The 27286-nt window shown below is 40.2% G+C and overlaps 2 protein-coding genes across 10 annotated transcripts in view; both read right to left on the reverse strand.

Annotated features, from left to right (window-relative positions):
* Positions 1 to 1474: 1474 nt before the first annotated feature.
* On the reverse strand, positions 1475 to 5728 carry rap2c (RAP2C, member of RAS oncogene family). The gene is made up of 3 exons (XM_046407182.1): positions 4745 to 5728; positions 3336 to 3621; positions 1475 to 2705 (listed from the first exon to the last, which is right to left on the reverse strand). The coding sequence occupies exons 1-2, from the start codon at positions 5015 to 5017 to the stop codon at positions 3343 to 3345; spliced, it is 552 nt and encodes a 183-aa protein (XP_046263138.1). The 5' UTR covers positions 5018 to 5728; the 3' UTR covers positions 1475 to 2705; positions 3336 to 3342.
* Positions 5729 to 6655: 927 nt separating this feature from the next.
* mbnl3 (muscleblind-like splicing regulator 3) overlaps positions 6656 to 27286 on the reverse strand; it is a 29094-nt gene continuing 8463 nt past the window's right edge. For 3 of the 9 annotated variants that reach the window (XM_046407173.1, XM_046407172.1, XM_046407174.1), the window contains exons 3-8: positions 20340 to 20504; positions 19777 to 19980; positions 19444 to 19683; positions 18230 to 18383; positions 13396 to 13511; positions 6656 to 7662 (exon numbers count right to left, since the gene is read on the reverse strand). In XM_046407173.1, the coding sequence (XP_046263129.1) occupies positions 7414 to 7662; positions 13396 to 13511; positions 18230 to 18383; positions 19444 to 19683; positions 19777 to 19980; positions 20340 to 20504 (1128 nt within the window). In that variant the 3' untranslated portion in view covers positions 6656 to 7413. The other 6 variants (XM_046407176.1, XM_046407175.1, XM_046407179.1 and 3 more) reach the window with 6 other exon arrangements.

Genomic DNA, 27286 nt, shown 5'->3' on the forward strand with positions numbered 1-27286 from the left:
TGAGCATCCAGCAGCTCCATCTGACAACTGCAGAGTCAGAGGATGAAGACCCAGCTTTGTGCTCCGTGGGATGTGAAAACCACACAAGTACCATGTGCGACAAATGCAAAAAGAAAAAAGAAAAAAAAATGTGCAAAGCACACACCAACTCGCCTGCACTGTCAATCTGGTGCAGCAAAAAAGGAAGTGGAAAAGATAGCTTGTTTCTGAGGGTTGGTATTTTTAGACAAGGTATCTTCAGAAAAAATTGAACTTGTATATCTTATCATGCAGGATCATTCTTGTCATATAGCTGTTAAAATTTAATTTAGAGCTGTTAAAAGAATCTAACAAACATTTTTGTTAGTTATATATATATATATATATATATATATATATATATATATATATATATATATATATATATATATATATATATATATATATATTTTATAAAGGTCTGAAATATTGGCTGGACACAGCAAATTATAAAATACACTGCATGGATTTGTGTTCCCATCACTTTGACAGATACTCACTTAATTTCTGTAGTGTAGGGATACGTTCAAATTGTGGTTCAAAGTGATGCAATTCTCTTTTTTTTCTTTCAATTTCTCATTTTTCAAATATGACCTTTTGCTTTTACATTCATTTGACTGAAGCATCTTCCCATATAACGATCTATCAAATCTGCAACCTCCAGTCTCCCAGTCGTCATTCCTGCAATCCTCCATATTTGGTTTAGTCCACCACAGCCAGTGATGAATAATGATGTGAGCATGCTCAGTGGGAGAAAAACCACAAATATTCCTTCATCTGTATTAGTTCCCATAATCAGAGCCACAGACCCACATAAATACCGACCTGACCGTTCATGCAGCTTATTTCTCTTTGTGGCCAGTATGGACAGAAGGATTGCCTTAAGACAAAATAGGGGAAAAAAAATAAAAACTTGCTCTTTAACTTCAATTCCATGACTGATTTCTGAGCTGAAACTCACCATAAAGCCCTGTAGAGCCGAGGAGAACTGCTCCCCACAGGGTTCATTCATTACAAACAGTGACTTTAGAATTTCCCATTCATTCATTTGATTCATTGTAAATACCATTTATAATCATGTTAACACGACGGTTCAGAGTTTCCATAGCAGAATGACCAAACAGACCAGACTGCTTTCATTTGAATTACAGAAAGACTTTTACGGATGAATGGTTACCAAACTGGGGGGTGTTAAGGCACTGAATAAGACTAGTGGGGGAAAATGTGACCTGAAAAGGGTGAACTTGGCTCGTTTTGTTAGCTGAAATTAGAAATGATCAGATCGAGGTCAGCAGGAGGAAAACTGGCACTGATTACACAGAACTGGTTGTCAATCAAAGTTAATACCGTAAAACTGTGCCCTGTGACAAAATCCGAAATGCCAGCATGTTTAGTTCCAAATGCTGACAATCGTTTATCTTTTCAAACGAGAAAAACAAGAGACATGAGACCAGGGTGCAACAGAAATTATTTAAGGCTCTGTTAAATCCTCAGCTTCAAAAAAAGAAAAAAAAAAATTTACCACGTATCCTGAAAAGTCACAAAAAGGAAAAACTAGCATAAGATTAAAAGTTTAAAACTGGCTACTCTTGTCATTAGTCATTAATAAATAGGTTACTATAAAGAGAAGAAAAATGCAAAGTAAAATCTGATTAACTGTGCCAGAACTTTTATCAAACCACATTGCAGCGAGAGTATTTGATGACAAAAAAATCAGCATCTCCTGAATTAAAAGCAACACACGTCATGTAGTCAAACACAAATATGCACCGTGAGCTTCCTTTGGTCGTTCCAAAATCACTCTCTCTCAGAAACTCCTCGAGAAAAACAGAAAATGGAAGACCTGCGTCCACACTATTCATGCCTTGTAGAGACCGACAGAATTCAGGCTAAAAAGCAGTAAAATGGCTCTTCCTCATCACTTCAAGTTGACTTAGTTGAACATTTTCAATTTTGAGCATGCATGTTTCCCGGTGAGTTTAGCTGCTTCAGGCTACTGCGGTGATGGAAATGCTTAAACCACAGGGCAGCAGAGTGGACTGGTGGCCGTCTGTTGATATACCTTAAACGTTACAGGTTTAATCTACAAAGTCGTACATCCTAAAAGTCACACTGTGGCACACAGCACTGTTGTTTGTGTCAGAAAAACTATTTTAAACAATATTTCCGAAATAAAACGAACAGTATACCTGGGCAGCAAACTGGTCGAAGTATACATGCTTAAAAGTCAAAATGTTTGCATGTTATGAAATACTCTGTCAAATTCCAAACTTGACACATAATACAAGTAATAATAAAGTATATAATAGCGATTAAAGCAGCTTTAAAAAGAAGCTGCAACCTCACAAATACTCCTGCTCATTATTTCAGAGATACTTCCGACTAAAAAGAGGGGGAAAAAAAGAAGACTGAAATTCACAGATGGCCATTCTTGTTCATTACAAGTCTGTCTGTCTGACTCCATCCTGGGTCATCGCAAAGGCTGTTGAGGTTGCAGCAGAAATGTCTTTTAACAGTTATGATATCAAAAATAGGACTGACGTCTTTCCTGTCAGACGATCTGTGATAGACAATCAGAAACCACTATAAACAGAAACTTTACCAGCTGCGGCAAGTTTTTGTCAGTAGGCTGTCTCCAGGTTCATGGTTCGGTAAAATCCTTGTGGTAATCCAGACAAAAGATGTTTCTGTAGAAAAATAAAGAAAGAGAGAGAGAGAGAGAGAGAGAGAGAGAGAGAGAGAGAGAGAGAGAGAGAGAGAGAGAGAGAGAGAGAGAGAACCGAACACGTTTAAATAACTATAACTGGCATTATCTGTGTGGGCAGTGGTTAATACAGGCAACATCTGTAACACAATTTAAAGAGAACTTCCTGTTTTGGAACATAATTTCTTGTTCAGGATGTCACATTTTCCTCTTTGTGCTGCTTGGCTCACAGAGCTGTCTGCTTCACTGGTCTCTGCTCTTCAGGGCCCCCGAGCTGCTCATACAGTTGTATTCTTCATGCCACATATTTTCTGTGATCTTATGATAACAAGCTGAACCAACGGTTTGCGTGGAGAAGCACCACCCACTCGTCTTTCTCACTTCCAAACAAACCTCTCCTCTCCCTTACACTGCACCGAAACGCCACACAATCATCAGTGTGTCACATTTCTCCTCAGCTTGTGAACCATTTTTACACGGGCAGTGCAGGGACATTTTATCACATTTTGTAAAATTAGCAAGTGGCGAACTGTGCTGTGCTTGTGAGCTCCTAAGAACAACCCAAGTATGAACGCAACCACGTAAAGGATGATAGTAAATGCAGTGCTTGTACCTCTTCCTCACTGTACCACACAGGCTGTGCAGCACTGTTCCTGCTTCTCTGGCAGGGTGGAATAATTCATCTGTCGGACAATCTCTGCAAACAGCTCGTCCACCATAGTCTTGCTCTTGGCAGACGTTTCAATGAAAGGGCAGCCCCACTCTTGAGCCAGAGCTCGTCCATCTGACCCAGCGACCTCACGCTCAGATTCCAGATCAACTTTGTTCCCAACCAGGATCAACGGCACCTTCTCAAAGCGCTTCACTCGCACTATTTGGTCTCGCATTGGTCTGATATCCTGAAAGGAGAGAATATGAGTGTGTGATTTTTCATGAAAACTGCAGGCTGTTTGTAGGACTGGGACAAATGATCAGCATACCAATGTAGTTGCACAATATTAACATGCAGTGCTTTCACACCGGGAAAGGGAGAGTGATATATAATCAAAGAAGTCTGCATAATAACAAAATAACAAAATGCAGGCATACGGCTGCAACAGGATTAAACAATCAAACACAGTGCTGAAAGGGGCAAAGGAAAAATTTACTCAACAAACCAATATCATATTAGATATTTTCCTTTCCATTTGTGAAGTTTAACTGGCAACAAGCTCCCAAAGTCTCAGTTTGATTTTTGTATCATTTCCTGTTTGGAGTGCTTTTTTGTACACTGTGAAAACAGTACGCAATGAAACTTAGACTGTATTATGTATGGTACACAAATGCTAAGCAGCATGGAAATAGCACATAGCTAATTTTATAGCATGTACATTTCAGTGTTACGTCATCGTTACACTTATATTGCTGTCTTTATTATGCTGTCTGTAGATAAGACACATGTTCTAGTTTAATAATAAATACAGTGAAATGCTTTGGTCATTATGAGGCAAAGAGGTTCCTGATTTTTTCCACACATTTTAACAATGAAGCTGATAACTGAACACTGGCGAACTCTTGGGTTTGTTAAAAAGTCTCCTTGTTGCATGACTGTCTGTAAAACCGCTCAAACTCCAATGAGCAGTGCATAAACTGAGCGCTGATTTTCGTGTTGCTCATCATTTTCCAACCTTGTTTTTCTCAGTAACATGTACGTTTAGATGTATCGTCAATTAGTGTGTTGCAACACACCAGCCACCACAACACCGCCTACATGCCAGTTCACCATGAAAGAGTTTTCCCAAGATCACTACTGCACATTTTGCTTAAAAATTCATGTTCACTAGATCAGAAGTTTACATCTTATACCAAATTAATTTCGGTCTCAGTTGTAAAATATGGACCGTGCAAGGCTCTGCAATTAGCATCACTATCTCTACGTGATTAATCACATCCCAATACAGCGTCCATATAACCTGATTAACTACCTGGCTACGAACACTTCCCGCCTGTGTGTGATTGTAGGTGTCCTGCACATTACGGTACCTGGAATGACTGTTGGTTGACCAGGCTGTAGACCAGGATGAACCCCTGTCCGTTCTTTATGTACAGATCTCTCATGGAGGCGAACTGCTCCGTCCCCGCGGTGTCGAGGATTTCCAGCACGGAGGGCGACGAGTCAACCTCGATCTCCTTTCGGTAAAAGTCCTCGATGGTCGGGTCGTATTTCTCGATGAAAGTGCCAGTGACAAACTGGACGGTCAGCGCGGACTTGCCGACGCCGCCGCTGCCCAGCACGACCACTTTGTATTCTTTCATTGGGGCGGTCGAGGAAGTCTAATGTAGCAGCTAACGACTTAGCTACACTGCTATACTCGCTCCAGAAACATTTATCGGGGCTTTTAAAGAGCTAACAAGCGAACAAGCAAATGTAAGGCGATATAAAAGAACTCTTCTTCACTCACATAAACTCGAGTGTAGCGCTCATACTCGCTGTATTGTATTTTATGCTACCTATCTAATTAGCAAGTAAAAGTTGATGGCCGTTCCCGTCAACTCTGGCGTTAGCTAGCATCAAAGCTAACTCGCTTCTGGCTAGATTCACGCTGTCCCATGCTCGAGCCCTCAAGCCTTTACATAGGATCTGATAAAACAGAAGTGCCAAGGCATCGGCAAACTTGCTGCCTAGTTACAGACAGCAAGTCAAGTGATTCACATCACACTTGTCCGAAAAACAGCATACCAATTCCCACACACACCAGCCCGCCGGTGTCGCACAACGCTGCGCTGGTTATGTCCGTCCGCCTGGGCCTGTTTCTGTACTGGTTCCGACCCGGCGCTTCGGCACCCGGGCGTGCTAGCGGGGCACAAACCCGCAATCAAATATTGTAATCCGAGGGTCCATTGGCAACAGTTTGTTGCTGCTCCAGTGTATGTTTGAGTGTATGCGCTAGGCAAGGTTGGTAACAGAAAGAAAAGCTTTTTTCTTCCACCAACTGATTTCCTGAAGCTAATAACCTGGTTTCCGCTAACGACAACAAGAATTCCGGTGATATTGTTTTCAGAATAAAATACTCTTCTCGGTAGCAATGAGCCGTGTAGAGCTTTTCCCATGGTGCAAACATCTATCACCAAATTCAATTTTACTCTATGCAAAAGTTAATGTCACGGTAGTCAGTATTTGAATAATTAGTTAATACAGGAACTGTATTAACTAATTATATTTGACCACTTGCTTGTCAAATACTTTGACAGATTTAAGGTCATTTAACAAAATAATACTGCATAAAAAATAAAATAGTACTCGATGATAATAGTTGAAGATTTATCCATTTACATTTATATCATATTTTTTGGTGTCCTCCTGTGGACTTCCTTCCCTCACCATGCTACAGCAATGAAGAAATGTATGTGTCAGTAACCGTAACATTGTAGTTGGGTGTGGTTACAGATGCAACAGACCTGAACCGGAGAGGCCAGCCTAACGCTTCTCTAACTGTTAAGTTACTGTACAAAATGTATGAAATATACATTTTTAACATTGATATGTTTTATCTTTTTAAACATTTTCTTTCCAGCACACAATGCTTGACATAGTACTTCCAAAAATGACCAAAAATTACTTTATCAAAAAACAAAAAAATGTTTGTTCTGGTCTGATATGCAAACCTACAAAAGCATAATTGAAACTCCTAAATGTTGTAGGCTGGCAAGTCCTTCAAAGTGTAGGCACTGGGCTACATATTTTTTTCCTACAAACAAGCAGAATTGCAGTTCCTTATGCAATATTTTGATACGCTGTGAGTCTATGTCTATGTGACATCCACAACTGTTAATCTGACTTTTATTCACATGAATATCATCAAATTGTACACAGGTAAATGCCTCACAATAAAGGAGATAAATGGTGCATGTCTCTTTTAATGTGATAATGAACAGCAAAAACACACCACGAGATGATCACAAGTGTGAGTTTTATTAAAGGTCAAACAGAAATCGCAGAACTCATTATAGGCACAGTAACTCACTCTTAATAGCTATACACTGCAAAATAAATTGGCATGTAGCACAGCAGCACATACAAGCATCACGAGCAGAAAACAGAGTGAAACTATAAAAGACTAAAAAACAGCAGTCACTTTCAAGTCTGTCCTAGAGTGTCAGAGAGAGTTTTTCATATGGCTTAGTCCTGAACAGTCTTTGACCCTCGTTATCTTCCACAGGTTTCCATCCAGTCATTCATTGTACCCAACTTAATAATGACTCAAAATCAAGGGATTTTAAATAAAGGGATAAATTTTGCACACACTCAATACATGTGCTGTTTTAAGTCAACTTAAATGTAGAACACAAAAGGAAAACAACAACTTGCATGATAAAGGCACAATTACAACTCAATAATAATAGGAACAACAAATCAATGTCAAAACAAAATCACTTCTTCATCATCTTCTTCACTTGTTGGTGACTGTAAACCTGCAGTACATCCACTCCATACGTCCCCCCCCTCCCCACATGTGAAGTTAGAGGGCTGCGAACTGATTCACCAGAATGACTCAGTCAATCCACCACTAGGACAAGTGCCATGGCAACAAAATCGCTGGCTTTAATAGCAACTGAAGAGCATCACATGTCCCTGAAGGAACAGGTCTACGTAAGGATGCTGCTGCTGCTGCAAGAATAACATTGGAGAACCAAGTCGTTTGCAATTTTGACTAATATCCTGAGGAGAATTCAGATTTATTGTTGTTTTGGATAATGACAATAAGGAGGCAAACAATAACCCACATCACAAAATGACAAAATGAAAGTGAGTTCAAAATCCTGTGATCCAATCTCAAATCCATGTCCCTCTCTGGTTTGACTTCTTTACCCACGCCTCCTTCTTCCCTGGCTGCTGTTCGGCCTGCAGGTGGAGCTACTCTGTGCTTTATTTTGGTGCATTGCTGGAGAGAGGACTGCACCTGCACATTAGTTCATGGTGAGCATTTAAAGACAAGGTTAGTACTGATTTATTACATGTGATCCAAACCGACTCTTTTTTTTCTAATCCACCGCTCTTGTTTGAGATATGACTGAACCAAACATGTCCCACTAAACAAACAAAAAAATGAAAAAGCTTTTTTAAAGCAAACCATTAGTGGTTTACAGCTAGGCGAAGAGCAGGGCTCTAGCAAATAAACAAGGACAGATCCCTCAAAGCAATCTTTGTATACCGTAATAAAATGATAAACATAGTATTAACAATACATTGATTCGATTTTTAATCAGCTCTTTTATCTATATTTATTCAAAATAAATTTTGAGTATTTTGACATAGTTATGTACATAAGTGCAAACAAGGTGAACATCACACATTCGTATACACCTCAGCAAGGATCGACATCACCCAGCACAGCTGGGCAGGAAGAGGCTTCTGGACCACCTTCTTGGCCAACACTGAAGCAAAACTCACTAATGAAAACTCACACCTCCACACAGAGGAAACTGAGCAAGAGCCGTCCAGTCTGCAGGAGGTGTGAGGACTGTTGACTAGTCTGATTTGACGGGAAAAAGATGAAGATCTTTCAATTAGACCAAAAGCCTCTTTACCTCCCTGGCAGATAGGTGTTAGCTTTATGAGCCAAAGTCCATTCTTAATTCTCAAAAACACCATTTACAAGAACAACAACAACAACAATAATAATAACAATAATAATAAAACAATTAAGGTCAAGTAAAGAAAACAAAATAAACACCTGACCTCCCCTAAGGACCTTTGGATATTACAAGAATTTAAGTTTTCCATACAAAATATTAATCACTTTGCAACAACAAGACAAACTAATTAGACATTCCCTTTTTGAATAAGTTAGTGTTGTATGTTATTTCAATGAATGTGAGAAAATTCACAATTAGGATAATAGAAAGGTAGCCATGTTGTCATTTTGTTGCCATAGCAACAGCAACTATTACCATTAACAATGACTCCATCATTGTATACAAGTGATTTTCATGTTATATCTTTTTTTTTTCTCTTGTTGGTCTACACAAACTATTAACTATGTATAAATGAGTTTTTTTTCATTTTTCATGCTGTTTTTTTTAATGTCAGACAAAAAAAATTCAAAACAAAACTTAACTTACTATTAATACATGTCACTTTCATACACATTTCTCACATCTTTATACAGTGATCGAGAAATAAGGCCCTTTGTTTGTGCCCCAGGCAACAGAAGTATTCTCAGGACCTAATTAACTGTCCACATGCTAAAGGATCTGGTCACTGGACACAATGATCAGAGCATTTTGCATATTCCAGAGAAACGATTCATGACTGTATGGGAAAAATACAAGGAGGCCCAAAGGAAATGAAATATAAGAGAATGAGAGTGGGGGAAAAAAAGGTAAACCCAAATTTTGCGCCACGTAGCAATTCCCCTAACTAACATGCTCTTGTACATCAATACATACATCTAAATGTACTTAAAAATTCAAATGCCCCCAAGAGGCACAATTTCTTAATCAAGTATTCTCTGTTTTTCCAGCTTTTTCCAGCAATTAGTAAAGGCATAATGATGTAAAGGGGGAAGAGACGAAGGCTGGAGAGAAGGGTTTTCTTGGCTGGACAAAGCTGTGAGATTCAGACAAACTATGTGTCTCGACATTCTGCTCATAGGTTTCATCAGGAGCGCGAGAGGAACATTTCTGTTCAGATTCCTCAAAGAGAAAATGCAATAACTCAACACACTCAAAAACAGAGGTAAAGGAGAAGTACGATCATGTACCAAAAAGTATGTTCCTTCCTATTCCCGTGGTAACAGGCATATAATGTGCTGCGTACTGTTAAATCCACAGTATAGATAAAGAATAAATGATAGTTTAAATTAAAGCTTCAACATTTTGGCAAATACATTTGTTCACTTTCTTTCTGAGGTTAGATTAGAGCAGAGGTTCTCAACCTTCTGTCAATGCGCTTGTGATTGTTTCGAATACTGATTTATTTTGTGTCACTGGATCCGAGGGAACTCCGGCTAATTGCGGCGAAGACACATTTGTCTCTACCTGACAACGCGTCACGATTGCCAAACGTACCCCGTTGTTTAAACTGTGCGTTTTGATTGGACGTTTGTGTGCATGTGAATTCTTGAGCACATTTAGACATAAAAATGATGAGCTTTGGGCACTACTGAAAAAAATTCACCTAACCATTTGGAAGAAGCACTGCCTCACTGGTTTTGTTTTTAGAAGGAATTACGTCTTGTAAATATTTCTGTGTGAACGGTTTTGCCATCCACATGACCTCTGTGCGAAGCGTCTCAGGCTAATAGTGCAGTCATGTTCACCAAATCGCTCCCTTTCTCTTCTGTAGTGCCTTATATTTGCTGTCCATTGTTTTACAGATGTGATAATTAATGCCTGATCAGTCCATAGCAGTCAGTGTTGATGCAAATGATTAGTAAGCATCACCACTGAGTAAACCGCTGACTTTATTATATAGGAAGTAGTGAATGAGTGAACAGGGTAGTGGTTTTGGACACAGCCATATGTTCACCGTTTTGTGTCCTTATTGAACAAACATACCTGCGTTAATTACTGAGCTTTAGGCGTGTAGTAGACAATAATTGATTACTGGATCTAGCTCATCTAACTTGGAATAGAAAGCAAATATGCGCACTCTTCCTTCGAAGGACACGTTCATGCCAATTCAACATGAACTTTACTTTTTGTTACGGCTAAGGTAGCGCACTGATCAGGGCGTCCAGGAGGTCAAAACTTCCACCCACCCAAATCCAGTCAATCCCACAAGTCCACTCTTCCAAGTTTCCCCCCACTGGACACAGCTGACAGCCTTAATGGGGTTACATCCTTGCTGCATCACTAGTACCTCCGACTGGATCGTTTATCTATACTGTCACCTCCGTATGCAGCCTTCCCGGACCAAGAGTGGGACTTAACGGGTAAAAGAACTGCAGTAGAAGGGGAGACCTGGCCAATCCACATCACGTGAACAATGGAAAACCACAGAAACAAAAGTATAATATGCTGATTTTCTCAATTTTGTCCTATGATTATGCCGTCGTTTGTAGGTGTATTATGGGCACTTGGGGTAGTTTCGAAGGTAGGGGTACAAAAACTGACTAGAAAGAAGTGGTACTGTAATGTACAATTCTGCTCTACCTTTTTTGAGAGTGAAAGATATTTCTAAAAGTAGTCACGTCACTCATTGACATTAAATATAAATCTATATAACAATACACATTAATATGTCCTAACACAGTATCAGCATGTTACTTATGTGACCTCAGAAATAGTTTATATATATAGTGAACCATTACATTTCAACATGCCTGTCTTTTTGAAGGGCATGTGTAGTTTTTGCATCAGATACATTCACAACACAATGACATTATTTAAATGAATAATGCTCAGTGGGAAATGTCTTAATATCTGCAGCATTTACAACTTACCAAATGTGTGATTCATTGTCTCTTTTAACACACTTATGTATGCACACAATGCACTGGTTTATTTCTTTACATAAACAATAAGACAGCACAGCTGTCTGAGAGAACAAAACTAGTACAGATGCGATTAACTATTATAATAATGAATCAAATAACACGTCTATCTTTGAGCACTGGTCTGTTCTTACAGTGTTTTGACAGTAGTGGTTTAAGGGGACTTGAAAGAGGCACATTTGAACTTGGGTGAAAGTGATTTCAGTCCAGTTTCCAAAACTGTTATGTTCAATTTTACACCCCTACAGAGCAATTCCTTACAGACATTTGGACATCAAAAATCCAACTGGTTTGTAATTTTTTTCCTCATCGGACATCAAACAGGAGATACATTCCTCCATCTCCTGGCTTTAGTATAACTCACTTCTGGTTATAACAACTGTGGCTGCCATATTTAGAGTAAGATGACTTGTGACAAACAGGGCACATCAGTAGAAAAGACAACACATTATAAATTCAGACAGGACATTTTCAAGTTCTAAGCTTTCTCCCTGAAGAGCCATAAAACATAAAAATCTTGTGCCACTTATTTAGTCCAAAAGCCGCATGATGAAATGAGACAATTACACAAAGAAATTGCCTTTTAAAACACATGTCCGCATTTTTTTTTTTTGGAGTAATTAATCAGGTGTTGCATTTAATGTGGCAGCTCCTTGCATGTACCACCACCGGGCAGACTTGAGGCACAACATCAGGAAACAAATCAAGCATCCATCTTGTGCAATAACTCCGACATCAGATGTAAAAGTTTGAGAGGTGCCAATTAGAAAAGTCTGTAACTTTACATCTGACTCTCAGAAACGTGACTTTGTCCTTCACGTGATTTGAACACGAGAACTCAGGGTTTGTGGCAGAACTGTAATAAGAAGTCAACGTGACTACGCCCTAAGATTGTCGTTCTTTCACACCACGTTCGGATGTCAGATCGTGCAGGAGACAAGGACAAACAAACCTGCCTTTTCAGTCATCAGACTGTTACGCTTCACAACCGAGAAACAAGCGATTAAAGGTACCTCATCACTAAAAACGCAACAAGGGTTAATATTTTGAGCTGTCTCTTTTAGAGTTTAGACCTCACCTGCTTTAAGGTAGTTTATTTTTCAAATGAAGAAATTAAGAGCCACATTCTGAACAAACTCTCAGACCTTTTAATATAGAAGTCATTATATCCTAGATTTATGTCAGTTTGTATTGTTTTAAGGTTGTTGCATTACATGAAAATGATTCAGTCAGTATCAGATACCGGCTATAAAAACCAGAGGAACAAAAACCGATTCAGATCATACTTAACATTTAAGAAACAATATATATTTAAAGTGGTGATCACTGTCATAACCAGATTTTTTTCTACAACATGAGCTATGGGCTCACACAAAGTATGTTTGTAACCTTAGATATTGCCTTTAATTGCAAATAGGAAAATTATTTTGAGTTCTTTTGGAAAACTAAATCTCCTTTGCAGCTGAGCAGATAAATCAAAGGCACGAACAAACAAACAAACAAACAAACAACAATTCACTGATGCCTCATCAGGTGAAATGAGACCATGAGAACATAGTGAACTGTACACATAGTACAACACAAATGTTACATTTGCAGCCATTTTGGAACGTAAACATGACATAATATGAAACACTCTTTCATTTCGACAACACAAAATATCGTTGTAGACCAGCAGCAAGTCCGTTTGCCGCTCAAATAGTCTGAACTTTCTGACTTTGGAACAGTCTAATGTGTTGGGTTGCCCCAAAAAGGGCATGTGGTCTCCAATGTTGGGGTGTGCGTGTGTGTGTGTGTGTGTGTGTGTGTGTGTGTGTGTGTGTGTGTGTGTGTGTGTGTGTGTGTGTGGGTGGAGGAGTGGTGGTGGTGGGGGGGGGGGGTTTGGGGCATATGACTGCTGCACTTTTAAGGTATGGACATGTATGGCTGTAAGAACAAGGGAGCTCTATTGCTCAGCCTGATCGAGTCACTATGCATCAGGATGGCTGCTTTAAAGCAACAGTAGCACGTCCAGGCTTGTATTGCATGAACCATCAAGGCATTCTCACTTTCATAATGCCTTATAACAAGTTTCGCATTGCCACTCAGACAGTGTGCGATGTAGGTGAGGCACATGTTAGCTGTATTCATAAAGATGGCCGCCCTGGTAGTGCACAGACTTCAGAGACTTTAACTAGGGTTTCGGGAAAGGCTTACTGAGTTTAGTGCCACCGGAGCCGCCACCATCATTTTGGGGATGGGACAGAAATGGGTTTCCATGGGAACACACTGGAGCTCCACTGGATCAGGAGTCAGAAGCTCTGAGGAGTCTACTGGAAGAGAGAAAGACAGGGATGAGAGGAAGAGCAGTGAATTCACAGTGTCACAAAGAACTCCAAAAACAGTAACCTGCAGCAGAGGATTCAGTCAGGTTAGATCAGTGTGCAAAATATTTAAAAAGCAAAGCCAGCTTTTAAAGACTTTTAAACAACTGAGGCAAAACACAAAGATATTTATTGTTCAAGTAACTACCGCAGCAAGTGGTCAAAGAGCAACGAGAACATGGACGATATATGATAAATAACTGTTACTATCATTCGAATGAGGCCAACATTTGTTAAATGACAATTAAATGATTAAGCTTTGACAATCTGCCACATTGTGTTTATAAAAAAACCTGTTCTTTAAAACCATGTTGCAATGAGATTGGACTGTGGTTCCTCAAACTCCTCATACACATATCACAGTCTATATTGGAAAATATGCACATACTGCAAAGATATTTTTTCCCATATTGCTCAACCTTATCACAACTGCTAAACCCTTTTGCTATTTGGATCGTTTTGCCGTGAAATGTGTCTTAATCTGCATGGTAAATTAAGACTTTACGTCAAGGGGAATTCACTAAAAAAGAAGAGGAATTTATTATTGGAAATCCTGTTTTCATTTGCTCACAACAGACTGAAAAGCGAAGACGGATGAAATGTGAACATAATATACTGTATGTGACACTAGAGGCAGGTGTTTCTTTATCCTGATGAAAGACGACTGTGAACTCAGACTTAGAACCTCCTGAGCTAAAATACAGGAGAACTGAAATGAAAGAGCAAACCTGATTGGAGGCGGCAGATTCAGCGAAAGGAACATTGGTGACTGGGGTCGAAGCCGACGAAACAGTGGAGGTGGTGGCACCGTGCATCATGGGAACTTTTATTCAGGCGAGTCAGACGAAAGACAGAGGACGAGGATGTGGGCGGGGAGGAGGGGGAACAGGAATGATATGGTTACCATGGCAAAATGTGTAGGATCAAAAGTCATGGGACAAGTCCAGTGACATCGCCAGGATGAATTTGAACAAGTATCAAGACACATGCAAACAAAATAAGAGATAAAGAAAATTACATATTTAATTAGCCAGCCAGTCACAAAATAAAAGAAAAATGCATCGTTTTGCCAACAAATGGTAGTTAAACAAACAAGGCAGTACACAGTCATACAATCTGATCAGACTGGAGTATCTGATAATTGTATTCAAATGGACAGGGCGTGTGTATGGAGGGAGTGAATGATCCGTAAGAGAGAGAAAAAAAAAGTTCTTAACCACGTCACTATAATAAGCTATAATTTGACAGCAGTTTATGCCTTTAAAAACTGTCTTTTAAGTTGATAATTGCAATAGCGGCCAAAATCTTCACATTAAGTTTGACATATTGTCACTGTGCCATATTTAGTGACAGGCTTTGCGAGACAAATTTCATCTTTTCACTTTCACTTTGTAACCATCTTGTAATTGTCCTGTGATGAACACAAACTGAAATTGGCATAAAGAATATTCCTGTGATTTTATGCTCGAGTGAGCTGCTTTCCGCCAGCATCTTTAATTACTAACTAAAACAAGTCTGTAAAAGAGGTTAACAGAGATCATGTCATATTTTGTGACAAATCAGGGGAAGGTCAGTTTGCGCGTGATCTGTAGTACTACTGAGTCTGAAAACAGTTGTGCACGTCTTGTGTCAAGTCTGAGAAAATAACTCCTGATGATGTCAGCAGGGGGTAATCTCAGCTTAGAGATTTCAGTTTATCTCTTGTGACTTCCCCTGCTGCATAGAAGCGCAATACTAAATCACTCGAGTACTATTTTGAGCTGTAAAATTCCCCAATTGGATAAAAACCCAGTCGTAAATATTCTCTTTTCCCACCACTGTCATAACCCGCCCTTGAAGCTTTCATTTCACTGTGATCCACAACAGCAAGAGATACATTAAAACATGTAATTTTCCTTTTTCTGCCTGCTGAGTTTCTGCTTTTACTCACAGTCAAATTGTGCTACATTAGTATCATAATATCACCATGCAACAGTGGCAAATGTAATGTGGTATTGGTGGAACACACACACACACACACACACACATACACACACACACACACACAGCATGGCAGTCTTCAGTAAACTTTTTATGATAACCGTCTAAAAGATTCAGGATTGCAATTAAGATCAGCTCAGCTCACACTGCATTTTCCTTTTCTGTGTGTGTGTGTTTACAGTATTTCATTACATAACACCCCCTGACCCACACACACTGTACCAAATACACTGAATTTAGACACAAATACTCAAGTAAAATCAATCCATTTTTTCAAAAACTACCTGCAGTTGGTATAATTTCATTTTCTGTGTTTAAACTGGAATTTATTCAGATATTTTTGATGTCCTGTTTGTATTTTCATCACACACAAAGTGGGGAAACACACGCTATAGAGCTCATTTGAGACTCATTTAGCATTTAAGAGGGCTGGGACAGGTGGGTTATAGGCTGGAATAAACTACATGGTGTCCCTTACTTGCTGAACTCAGCCATTGGACTTTTCATAAGCCCAACAAGAGACACAAGGAAGACTTACAACAAGCGCATCCTGCTTCCCTGAGCTAACTGAGCTGCCCACGCCAGCATGTAGAGCATACACACACACACACACGCACACATGAAGCATGCTGACACAGTGCTGAAATGAAAAAGCATGACTCAAACAGCACATTAATGTGACTGTAGGCAGGCAGACATGGTGAGTGAAAAAGAGAATGGGCCGAAAGCTGCAAAAAGAGTGTTTATCATATGGTCTTCAGTAGCCAGCACAATCAGCTGTCTATACTGACAACCTGGTCGGACCACAGCAGCTCGACTTCTTTACCCGCACGCAGCACTTTTCATTACTGCACACCAGCAGCTGATTTCTCTACAGTACGGGATGGTGTAAAAATCAACATAGTGAAAGCTGGTGTTGTTTGTTTCATTTTGTTCCCCATCTCTCTCTCTCTTCCTTTCTCTCTGTCTCTCCACACATTTTCACAAACACGGCATTTTCAAACTAATACTAAAAAAATGACAAAATATGGAAATTAACCCCTCATTGTGGTGCATTCCCTATCACAGGAAAGTCACAAAATTTTGGGCTATGAATGGCAACAAAAAATGCACTGAAATCCTTATATGTTATGCAGAGCTGTTGGCAGCACTGTACAACATACATGACTGAGGATCACTTTATTAACACATGCTACCCAACACAGTCATGTTGCCTCCCAGTCAACCATTCAGCAATGGCTCCTGTCCACCACCACATACATCAAATGAAGCTGACCCACCAACGGCCTCTTACGTATAACTACATGTGTGGAAAACAAAGAAAACCGATGTGAACAGATGAGAAGGGCAGCAAGAGGAGGACAAAAGTAAAAACAAAGAGGACAAGGAGTTGTGGTGAAGAAGAAGAAGAAGAAGAAGAAGAAGAAGAAGAAGCTCTAGTTGCTAACAGCGAGTCAAGGCAGGTTCAGGTTCGTGCGGGACACACAAGCGACACTGAAGCTGTCAGAGTTGGTGTCAACACACAAGGACGCATGTACACGTGTTGAAGGACCAAAGATATGATACCTGCTTTGATGAGCAAACAAGACATTGAAGCTTTTATCAATATACTGCACATTTATCCAGACATTTCAATAACCACTGCTTCTTTACAGGTATCCTCATCTAAGTGAGTTTCTCTGTATCATTATGTGCTAAATATGGCTATAAGGCTTCTTTTAAGGCTTCTTTTTCTCCTGGCAAATGTTAAGTTTCGACTAGGCCTGCAACTAATCAGTGTTTTCATTAATTGTTTCATCCATGAAAGGTCAGAAAACAGTAAAAACCTTCTCATCATAAATTTTGACAGGCCAAGCTGACACTCTCAAACTGCTTAACATTTTTGACAAACAACTCAGACATTCATGAGACCATTATCTTTATGCAGCAAATCCTCACGTTTAATTGATTTTCGATCAACTAATCAGATACTCGACTAACTCTTTCAGTGTTTATTTTTATTTAATAAAATGGGATTTGCAGCCAGTTAGCTGATGTTAGCTCACAATCAGACATCCAGTTTAATGCAGAAGCGCATGAAAACCATGGAAGAAAATTATACTTGTGTCATGGGCTCCCTCCGGTCCAGCACGGTACCCCCATGACGCCAGTCAAGGGAAGAACTGAATGAAAACACGGGACCTTAAATATGGTGAGAGTAGCAGGACTGGTGTTAGTTATCTCATTTGCTCCACATGACATTGTTTTGTTTATGCTGTTGTAATAACTCACTGCTACTTTCACCCAAGACATGGACAACTTTGCTTTTAACATGTTAGAACCTGAAAGAACCCGCGCTCCATGCACCAGCAGTTCCACATAATGGCCTTGTGATGTGTTTATATCTTACAGTTTTCAACACTTTCACTGCACAGGCAGGCAGGAGTAAAAGCAAATGAAAGCAACACAAAAGGAAGGAAGGAAGGAAAGCGTGATGTCACAGAAGTTGGCCACTTAAGTTGTGGAAAAGCCTTGCACAGACACAGCATGCGTATTGTTACCACTAAGCCATCTAACATAAAAAAATGCTCTGATTTGTCTGCCCAGAATCAAGTTCCAAGTGTTCATGATTCCAGTTTACCTCCTACATGTATAGTAAACACTGTAAGGACTAGGATTCAGTGTTGCTGATGTGTGTAGAGGCTCACCAGTGGGGATGAAGGCTGGCTGCTGGAGCTGCATGTTAGCCAGTGCTTGCTGGTAGTGGAACATGCTGGGGTTGAAGACAGCGGCGGCAGCTCCGTTGCTCTTCTCTAAGATCGGCCTCTTTGGTAGTGTCTGCATGGCACCTGGAGGCAGAGCCTGGTCAGGAAGAAACCAAGAAGAAGGAGGAGTTAAGTTACCTTTCAGTGCTTCTACAAAAGCTGTCCTTGCAGAATGCTGCCCTTGCGTCAACATCCAGTTGATATGGGTGTTTCTGTTTACCACCACAAGAGGACACTGCAGTATGTAAGATAAGCTGAAGTGATGTAGGACAGCCCAGAGGTCAGGCCAAGAGCAAAATGGGATTGCTATGACTTCATTCGCTAATGGGCCACTGCTGAAACATCAAACTACAGTGGAAGATAACCAAGACAAGAGGAAAAATACAAGCTAGCTAGCTAACATATACACATAACAAATTATAGGATATGATGATAAGCCGTTATGATATGGCATAATAATTAGTTTAACTATCCTGCCCAATTATTCTGAATGATTTAAGATCAAATCAAAATGTGAGCTATTGGTGACAATACAGAACGGTGCAACCAGCATACAAACATTTAATAAGATGCAGTGCTGTAGAAGCAGAATAAAAGTTTCTGGCACAACTTCAACTACATGCAAAGTGAATGGAAAAGGGAGAAAAGTCTAAAATATATACAGCACAAAGCCATGAATGCCAGAATGTACCCTGAACACTTTGTGTGTGTCATCTGTTTGATCTTATTATTTTGTAACTTTTCCAACTCTGTCTTTCTTACTTTTTATGCATCAACGCTGCAGACTGACCCGATTATTTCATAGCCGTGCACAGTGCTAACTTTAGCCCATGTTGCTTGCTTAATTGAGAGCACAGACTCAGACACATGCACGGTAGCAGACATTAATAAAAAACCATAATCCTCAGACTACATTATCAAATTTCAAGCTTCCTGCAGGACACTGTGATACTCTGATCCTTCACTGCATTGGTATACAGTATCTAAGTAGAGAATAAGAAAATCTTCTCCTGTTTCACTGCTGTGTTAAGCAGATATGGTAAATGAATGAATATGTACCCTTCAAGTATAGATTTACACCTGTGTTTTCTCTGAGCTAGGATTCCTTGTATCATAGAAAAGCAGCCGATTATTCTCAGCATTGTTAAAGGACTCACCAAGGCTGCAGACGTTGTGTTTTGACTAACTTGGTGCTGTGCAGCCTTGATCCTGGCCTGCAGGTGAGCCGGGGGATGGAAGTATTTGCACTTGTCACGGGTGCAGCGGCCTTTAATGTAGTCCATGCAGACAATGACTGAGTTCTCACTGCAGTCCACCATTCCAGCTTCCAGTGGGTGAGCATAGCGGCAGTCGCTCTCACCCCTTGTGCAGTTACCGCGCTGGAATTCTCGACAAACCTGGCAGGGTCAGCGGGAGCACTGATCAACATTTACCTTTCATCATACTTAGGCCAAACATAGCAACACAGCAACTGCACGCAGGCCGCATACCTCCAGCTTGTCTGTGCGCACATGTTTTTGTGTGGAGGTGCCGTTGGCCATGGCTGCCAGGCCGGTGGGACTCCCAGGCACCAGCAGGGGAGTACTGGGAAGCAGCTCAGGCATCAAGCCCATGCCTGGGCCCATGTGGTTCAGATAGGGGCTGAAAGCCATACTGGGACTCGTTGCCAGGGAGGGCGTCATTGGGAATGTTGTCTGAGGAAGGGAGAGAAAGGCAGAGGCGAAAGAGACAAAGCAAGTTATGGCATGTAGTAACTATATGACAAGTAACTTTGGCTTTCAGGTTTATATGATAGACAGAAGAATTCTCTTTTTTTTCTCTTTATTTTATTCGATCTTGAGTGGAGGACAGCAGTTGGAAAAAATTTAACCACACTTGACGGGAGCCACACAAACCAAGTGCCACCCTGTTAGTGACCAGAGCATCGCTGACAGTACACAGAGAGCAGTGTTAGGTTTTTGATAAATAAATAAATGACATTTCTAAAAAACACTGCACTGACTGAAAAATTAAATAATTCTAATAACTAATAGTTTTATCATGAACTGCTCACTATGGGTTGCAGCTGTGCTCCAGGCAGCATGAACTGCATCTGTTGAGCCAACATGGCCGCCGCGGCCTTCTGCTGGATCAGGTTGTTCCTCCCGTTGATCTCCAGCTGGGTTTTCAGGTGCGGAGGTGGGTGTAGGTATTTACAGTTCTCACGTGTGCAGCGCCCCTGTGGAGGAGACAGGTTGGAGGAAAGATGAGAGCAGGCAGGTGGAGTGACACCTTGCAGTGACTCTTATTTAAGGGATAAGTACACAGCATACAGCACAGCACAGAGAGATGAGAGTGACGGCACTGAGACCTCAGATCGACAGAAACCACCACACTGAAGATCCAAAGCTCAACTTACGTCAGTTCTGCACTTAGTCATCCATGTAACCAGCTACAATTTGTTAAACCAGAACATGTAGAATCCAGCAATATAAGGTAAACTTACAGTAAAAATCTTAAATCTTCAATGTTGTTCAACAATTGTCTATTTATATTTTGTTTATTGCCTTATATTCTTATACAATTTGTTGGTTTTGTTGTTATGCTTGTTGCTATGTAAATAAAGTTATTATCATTATTATTTTTATTATTATTATAAATTCAGGTGAACTTATGTGCTACTGAAGATTGAGAAACGGCATGTTGGGCAATTCATGAGAAATGTGCAATAATTTTCTGAAAATGTTCATCATTAAAAGCACATTGTGCAGGAATCAATAATCAATGATCAGATAAAAAACAACAAGTGGGACATTTAACTGTCATTCAAAGCTGTGTCTTCTTTCTACAAGCAAATCAGGTTACTTGAAACATTTTATCCTTTTGTAGTGTATAGACAAGTAAGTTTTAAGAGCAGTTTAGAGCAACTTAAGGTATGATCACAGAAATGTACTTAAAGTATCAACACTAAAAGTACTTATAGTGCTGTAAAATGTTCCCTGTCAGAGTTTTATTATTATACCTGATGTTTTGTTTTAATACAACTGCTGCACTGGTGAGTGTGTTGCATTTTTCTGCTGCAGATGTTTTAGGCTGAGCTCATTTGAACTACTTTACATACTGTTGGTAGTTTAGCTTACAGCAATGCATCAGATTCTGTAAGATCATCATGTGTTTGTAGCATTGCAGTCCTGTAAGACCCACGCACCTCTAAAAGGCAACTCACAAAAACTGATTTAATTTGAGCAGCAGGAGAATTTTGTCATTTCAACGTTCAGTTTATCACAAGAATTCAAATTCAAAATCACCAAACTTGTTTTTCACTGGACAGGAATGCTTGAAAAACTGTAATCTGAAAAGTAATTGGTAACTAAACTCATGTAGCGGAGCAAAAAGTACATGCGTAAAAAGGAAGTACTCCAGTAGAGTACATGCACCTTGAATTTGTACTTGAGTGCTTGCGTAAATGTACTTAGTTGCATTCATCTACTGGAAATGACAGGTGAAGTATTTCAAGGCAGCTTTAGATTTTTCCACAGAGATGCAGCAGAAGTCAAATAAACTTTGTTGACAAGAGATGACGAGCTGGAGAGTGTAAACATATGCTCGACTCTCACCGGCCTGTACAACACACTCTCACAGTATCTCGACTTGGTACTTAACGGGGGGGGGCAAACATCCCAAAGCAAAGGCAGCACATGCACTTGTTTTGTACAGAGAGGAGCTGAAATTGGATTAGATGGAGAACAGAGATCAATAAGCTTATAACAATATGATATTAACATGTTTTAAAATAAAGAATTTACTGCCAAGCCTGAGAAGCTTAAGTTGTTTTTTAACCTACATTTGTACTAAGATTTCTAAAAATGTGCATAATACTGTTGGTGGAGGTGGAAGTCCTGCACAGAAAATGTTACTTAAACAAAAGTGTGTATCAAAACAGTATGTATTAAACAAAACTAGTGTGTAAATATTACCAGAAAAATGTACTAAAAGTGCTCATTGTAGAAAAATGGCCCCTGTGTGTTATACAATTATACATTATGTTATTAGATTAGAGCATTTTACTGCTGTAGCCAGTCGAGACGGAGTTAATTTAAACTATTTTACATACTGTTGTGTAGTTAAACATATAACAACACAACATATTTTATAAGGTCATCGAATATTTTGTATGTGTAAAGTAACTAATAGCTGCAAATGTCAAACAAATGGAGTGCAGCAAAAAGTTTGAAGTACTTAAGTAAATTTAACCACTTGACTTTATATAATACCGTGACACATAATAGTTTGATAAAGTATAGCTGGAAAATAAATTTCTAATTACTGATCTCTATGACTCCTCACCTTCAGGAGGTCAGAACAGGATTTACTGACATGAGGTTTTAACCACAGTCGAGTGAAGGTCAGGTTTTACCCATAATAAAATAATCAAGTGCTGCACTTCTCTGTTGAAACGATGTGTCTCGGTAACTACAGCTAACTATTAAAAACACATGCTCTACCAGGACTGCCCTTAAACATGTCACTCCAGTGAACACAGAGAGAGAGACAGCTGTTCACGAGACACATCGTCAAAGTGCTTCTATTTGTCCTGTATGCAAAGCTTCACTCAACACATGCAGGCTCGCACAACAAAAGCAGAGACACTTTGCGAGACTACAGCCAAAGTTTGAACTTTATAACACAAGTGACAACAACAACAACAACATTTTCCAGAAGTCTTGTGACTCATCTATATCTTTTAATTAATTAAACGTTTTTTTGGATGGGAACTGAAAAATGAATAACTGCAGTAAAAGTTCCTCTGACAAGCCTGTAACTCTCTGACTTTCCTTTTCATAGCAGTAATTTATCTTGCGGTCAATGCAGTATGTCGCATATAAAGCAAAACTATGGGTTCAAAACAAAGCTTTTCTCTAACCTAACGCTTACTAATATCAATATTACTAACACTAACCTCTGCCGCAACCCATTTTGTTCAGAAGTCATTCCTTATGCTCATTTTCACGTTTCATTTTTGACTTCGTGACAAACCCGAAATCAGATTGTGAGACGTTTTTCTTAAAGCAATTCATTTCGCCCCAGAATATCATTAAAGCAGCGTCCTTCCTCCCTGCCAGAGTCTGTGGGGAAGGTGAAGATGGTGCTGCAGGAACACTGCGGGTCAAAAGACACTCAGAGGAAACACTGCAGTCTTCATTAAACCCCTGAGTTGCCAGCAGCTGTCTGCCCCTGCAGATGAGCTGTTAACCCGCTAAACTACATCAGTCAAATCCTCCATCATCGGACCACACCCACACAGACAAGCTCAGATTAAGTGACCATGAGCCACAAGCTGCAAAACAGTGGAAAATAAAGGACAAACTGACGTCATGGTGCAGAGACTCTTGACGGCGATGGATGATGTCACGCTGAGATGAGGACACAGGAAAGAAAAAGAGGGTGTTTTGCAGCACTATACAGGACAGGAGGTAACCGCAGAGTCTCCTATAGCAGCATGAATAAGGGATTCACAAGATCTCACACACCAGAGAAGAAGCACAGAAGCAGGGACGCAGCAGCCTGAAAAATGGTCAGGATGGTTTCACAGGCATACACAAACACTCTCGCCTACACTGATGGGAGAAGGCTTTGCGTCAGCGAGCGAGCTGTGTGTTTGGAGATGAGTCTGTGATGAGGAGTGAGTCTCACGAGCGCAAACTCAGAGGAAAAGAAAAGTACATACTGATGAGAATAATGACGTACTTTGTACATTGTGCCCTCCCCCCAAAACACGCAAAAACAAACGCACAGTTGGACCAAATTAATGCCTGGATTTTTTTTTCTTCTACTATTATGAACATTAATGCAGACATAAAACCTTTTCTAAAGCTTACTAAAAGCTACAAAATCTGGTGTTGGGAGGGAGGCCGGTGACAAGAGGTGATGAGGTACATACTGGGGCAGGGATCTCCTTTCTGCATTTATGTGTGAGATGGGACATACTCAGATAGATCTAAAGATGCATATTATCCCACATAAACGTGAGACAGACTTTTTCCTCAGTTAAAGGATCGCATCATTTTGACTCATTTTGAAATGTGACAATGATGTAAAGCTGAGACAATTAGTTGACTGGTTGATGGACAGAAAACTGAGTTTTGGTAACTGCTGAACTGTTTGAGTAGTTCTTTTAGCCATACTAGTGGCATGACTCTCGAGACGGCACTGTTGGTCTGTTCAACGCTTCACAGACAAATATCTCAACATTAAGAATGAATTAAACTTTAAACAGACATCTGTGGTCCCCAGAGGATGAATCTTACTGACTCTGGCGATCCCATGACTTTTCATCTTAGAGCCACTGTGATGCTGAATAACCTTTGAAGAGCCTCTGACCTTTCATCTAGCGCCATCATTAGGTCAAAATTGTTTGTTACCAAATATCTGCAAAACCAATGGCACTGTCGTCATTTTCAGCTGTACTTTGTGTTTCGTGTTAATGTTAGCTTGCCTAGCATGGCTGTATAGGAAAATGAGCATCTTTGAGTTCAGAATTGTTGTCTGTCGGTTGACAAAGTATTCAGCAGATTCACTGATAATGAAAATAACTGTTGCAGCCCTAGCGTGATGTCACCCAAAAGTGACAATGCTGTTGAATCTACTGTATGTTGGGCAGATGCGACATACGTACACACTAATCACTGGAGATGACAGCAGCACTCCGGTTAACAAGGTAAAAAGAACTGGGCGGTGAGCTGCCCCCTCCCTCCCTCCCCTGCAGCAGCTTCAGACCAACCAGACAGAGCTAATGGGGGAGCAACAGGGAATGACAGTGGTTGTCTCGGACCGGGCTGGAGATGCCAGATATGGGAGTGACGGTGAGTAGGGAGGCCATTAGTGGATAAATCCATAAAATTAACAAAGAAGGGAGGGGCAGGTGGACAGCAGGAGCAAGGAGTGATGCTGTAGAGCAGCTCTGTGGGACACAAATGAAGGTGTTTCTTTTGTTTTTTGTTTAGTCAGTCAACCAAAAACAACGGCTGTCAGCTGAGTATAATCCTCAGAAACAATGGGGATAGAAACTCTGTTGTAAAGAGGTGGTTGTTGACATACTGTGCCGGCACTAAAGCCCTGCGGCAGCTCCTGATAAAGAAATCCGCTTTGACCTTCAACTGTCAACAACTTCAGTTCTTTCTCAAACTAACAACATGACCCCGGGGCTTCAAACAACCAAATGTAGCCTTTAATGCTTGTCCACTCCCTTTGGTACAAAGCGGTTCGCCTCTTTCCATCAATGCAACCAGCACAGAGTCAGACTGTTGCTCTGTGCTAAAAACAGCCGTGCCACTCAGAAAGATCAAACTATCCAATCGGTACGCACTCCTGTGCTGTTGCTAGGCCGCCTCTCAGCTTCTCTCCCCTCTCTCTCCCGTCTCTCTCCCTCTCTCTCGCTCCCTCTCCATCTTGCTCTGGAGGACATAACACAGAAAAATGGCTGAATAATAAATTCTAACTCAATAAACAGGGAGACAGCAGCTGCACTCAGACAGAAAGCCCCTTGTCTAAGTCTCACTTTTTCCCTGCTCGAAAGCCGGTCGAGGAAAATCTCTCACAAACACACACACACACACACGTATGCCGTCACAGCAACAGTCTCTCCTCTGTTTTAGCGCAACTGGCCATTGATGGTCGGAGCTCTGCTAAAACACCGTGAAGCATCATCACTACTCAGGCTGTTAGTTTTTCCGCTGCGTATGAGTAGAGCCGGAGAGCCAGGCAAGCAGCTGCAGTGATGTTGTAGCAGCACAATCGACGAGTCCACGTAGCCCACAGAAGGGCTGACAGACTGTCAGCAAAATGGCTTTGTGAGAAATTACGCACGGACAATAACAAGCACCTCCTGACGTTTTTATACATATGTGCATGTGTTCAGGTAAAGAGAATCACATGTCCAATTAGTGTAGGGCATAACAAGTCAGAAGAATCGATACGTTTTTAATAACAATAATATATGTCTTTAAAATAATAAGCTTTAAAAAGCAAATCAAAATCTATATGTGTGTGCGTGTGTGTATGTAACCCAAGGAACACACATATATTAACACTATTACATTACTGACGTGTGTTCCGTACCAGCACTGTATGCACTTTGTTGAATAAAAAAAGAAATTCTTTTTTAAAAGGCGGCTTAAAATTTGGATATCGTGACGACCTTCGTCGGCGAATAAGAAAGTTTGTACCACAGCCACTGAACATTTTCTATTCTGACTGGCTGGAAGGTGTGGATTAACTTTTAAGTCACCAAACACGATAAATGAACATCTGTGACGCAGCTGTTTGATTTCAGCTCTAAATTAACGCAGCAGTATTAAACCACAATACGGCAACAATGAGGCTATTTGCGTAACCAACAGATAAAAACAGCTGCACAGTGTGAACTCTGCTAATTTAACTTTGAACATGTTTGATATTTGTGTGAGTCAGTAGAAGAAGACGACTTATGCAATACTGTTAGCTACGCTGTTGAGGCAACAACATAAATTACAACACAGCTTGTCAAGTGTTATCCCTTACATAGACCATCAAATGATACCATTTATACAGTGATAACTATTTCTTCAATACATGTATATTGCTTTATCACATATCACCCCTTATCACCCACTCGTCTTTGAAATTCACTGCTTTAGACTCCATGATGGGGCCAAAAAATTTAATTTAAAAAGCATTTTAAACATCATTCTGCGTGCAATCTTTTTTTAATTGTTAATGTAGACTACAAACAAAAGAGACACACAACGCAATTACAGGGACCTATAAATATCACAAAAATGATCCCAAACATCCCAGTCCCAGTATCACAAGCACATATGGATCAGATCAAAATTACTTTTGACAAAAATAACTTTGAAAAAAGTATGTGGAGGTGAAAAGGGTGGATCAACTGACCAACTGACACAGTTTGCAAATGTTTCTAGGAAATTCATCCTGACGCATCTGCTCTCTTGAACAATTCAGTTAGTAGACGACAGCCTA

Source organism: Scatophagus argus, chromosome 12, assembly GCF_020382885.2.
Source record: "Scatophagus argus isolate fScaArg1 chromosome 12, fScaArg1.pri, whole genome shotgun sequence".
Taxonomy (NCBI): Eukaryota; Metazoa; Chordata; class Actinopteri; family Scatophagidae; genus Scatophagus; species Scatophagus argus.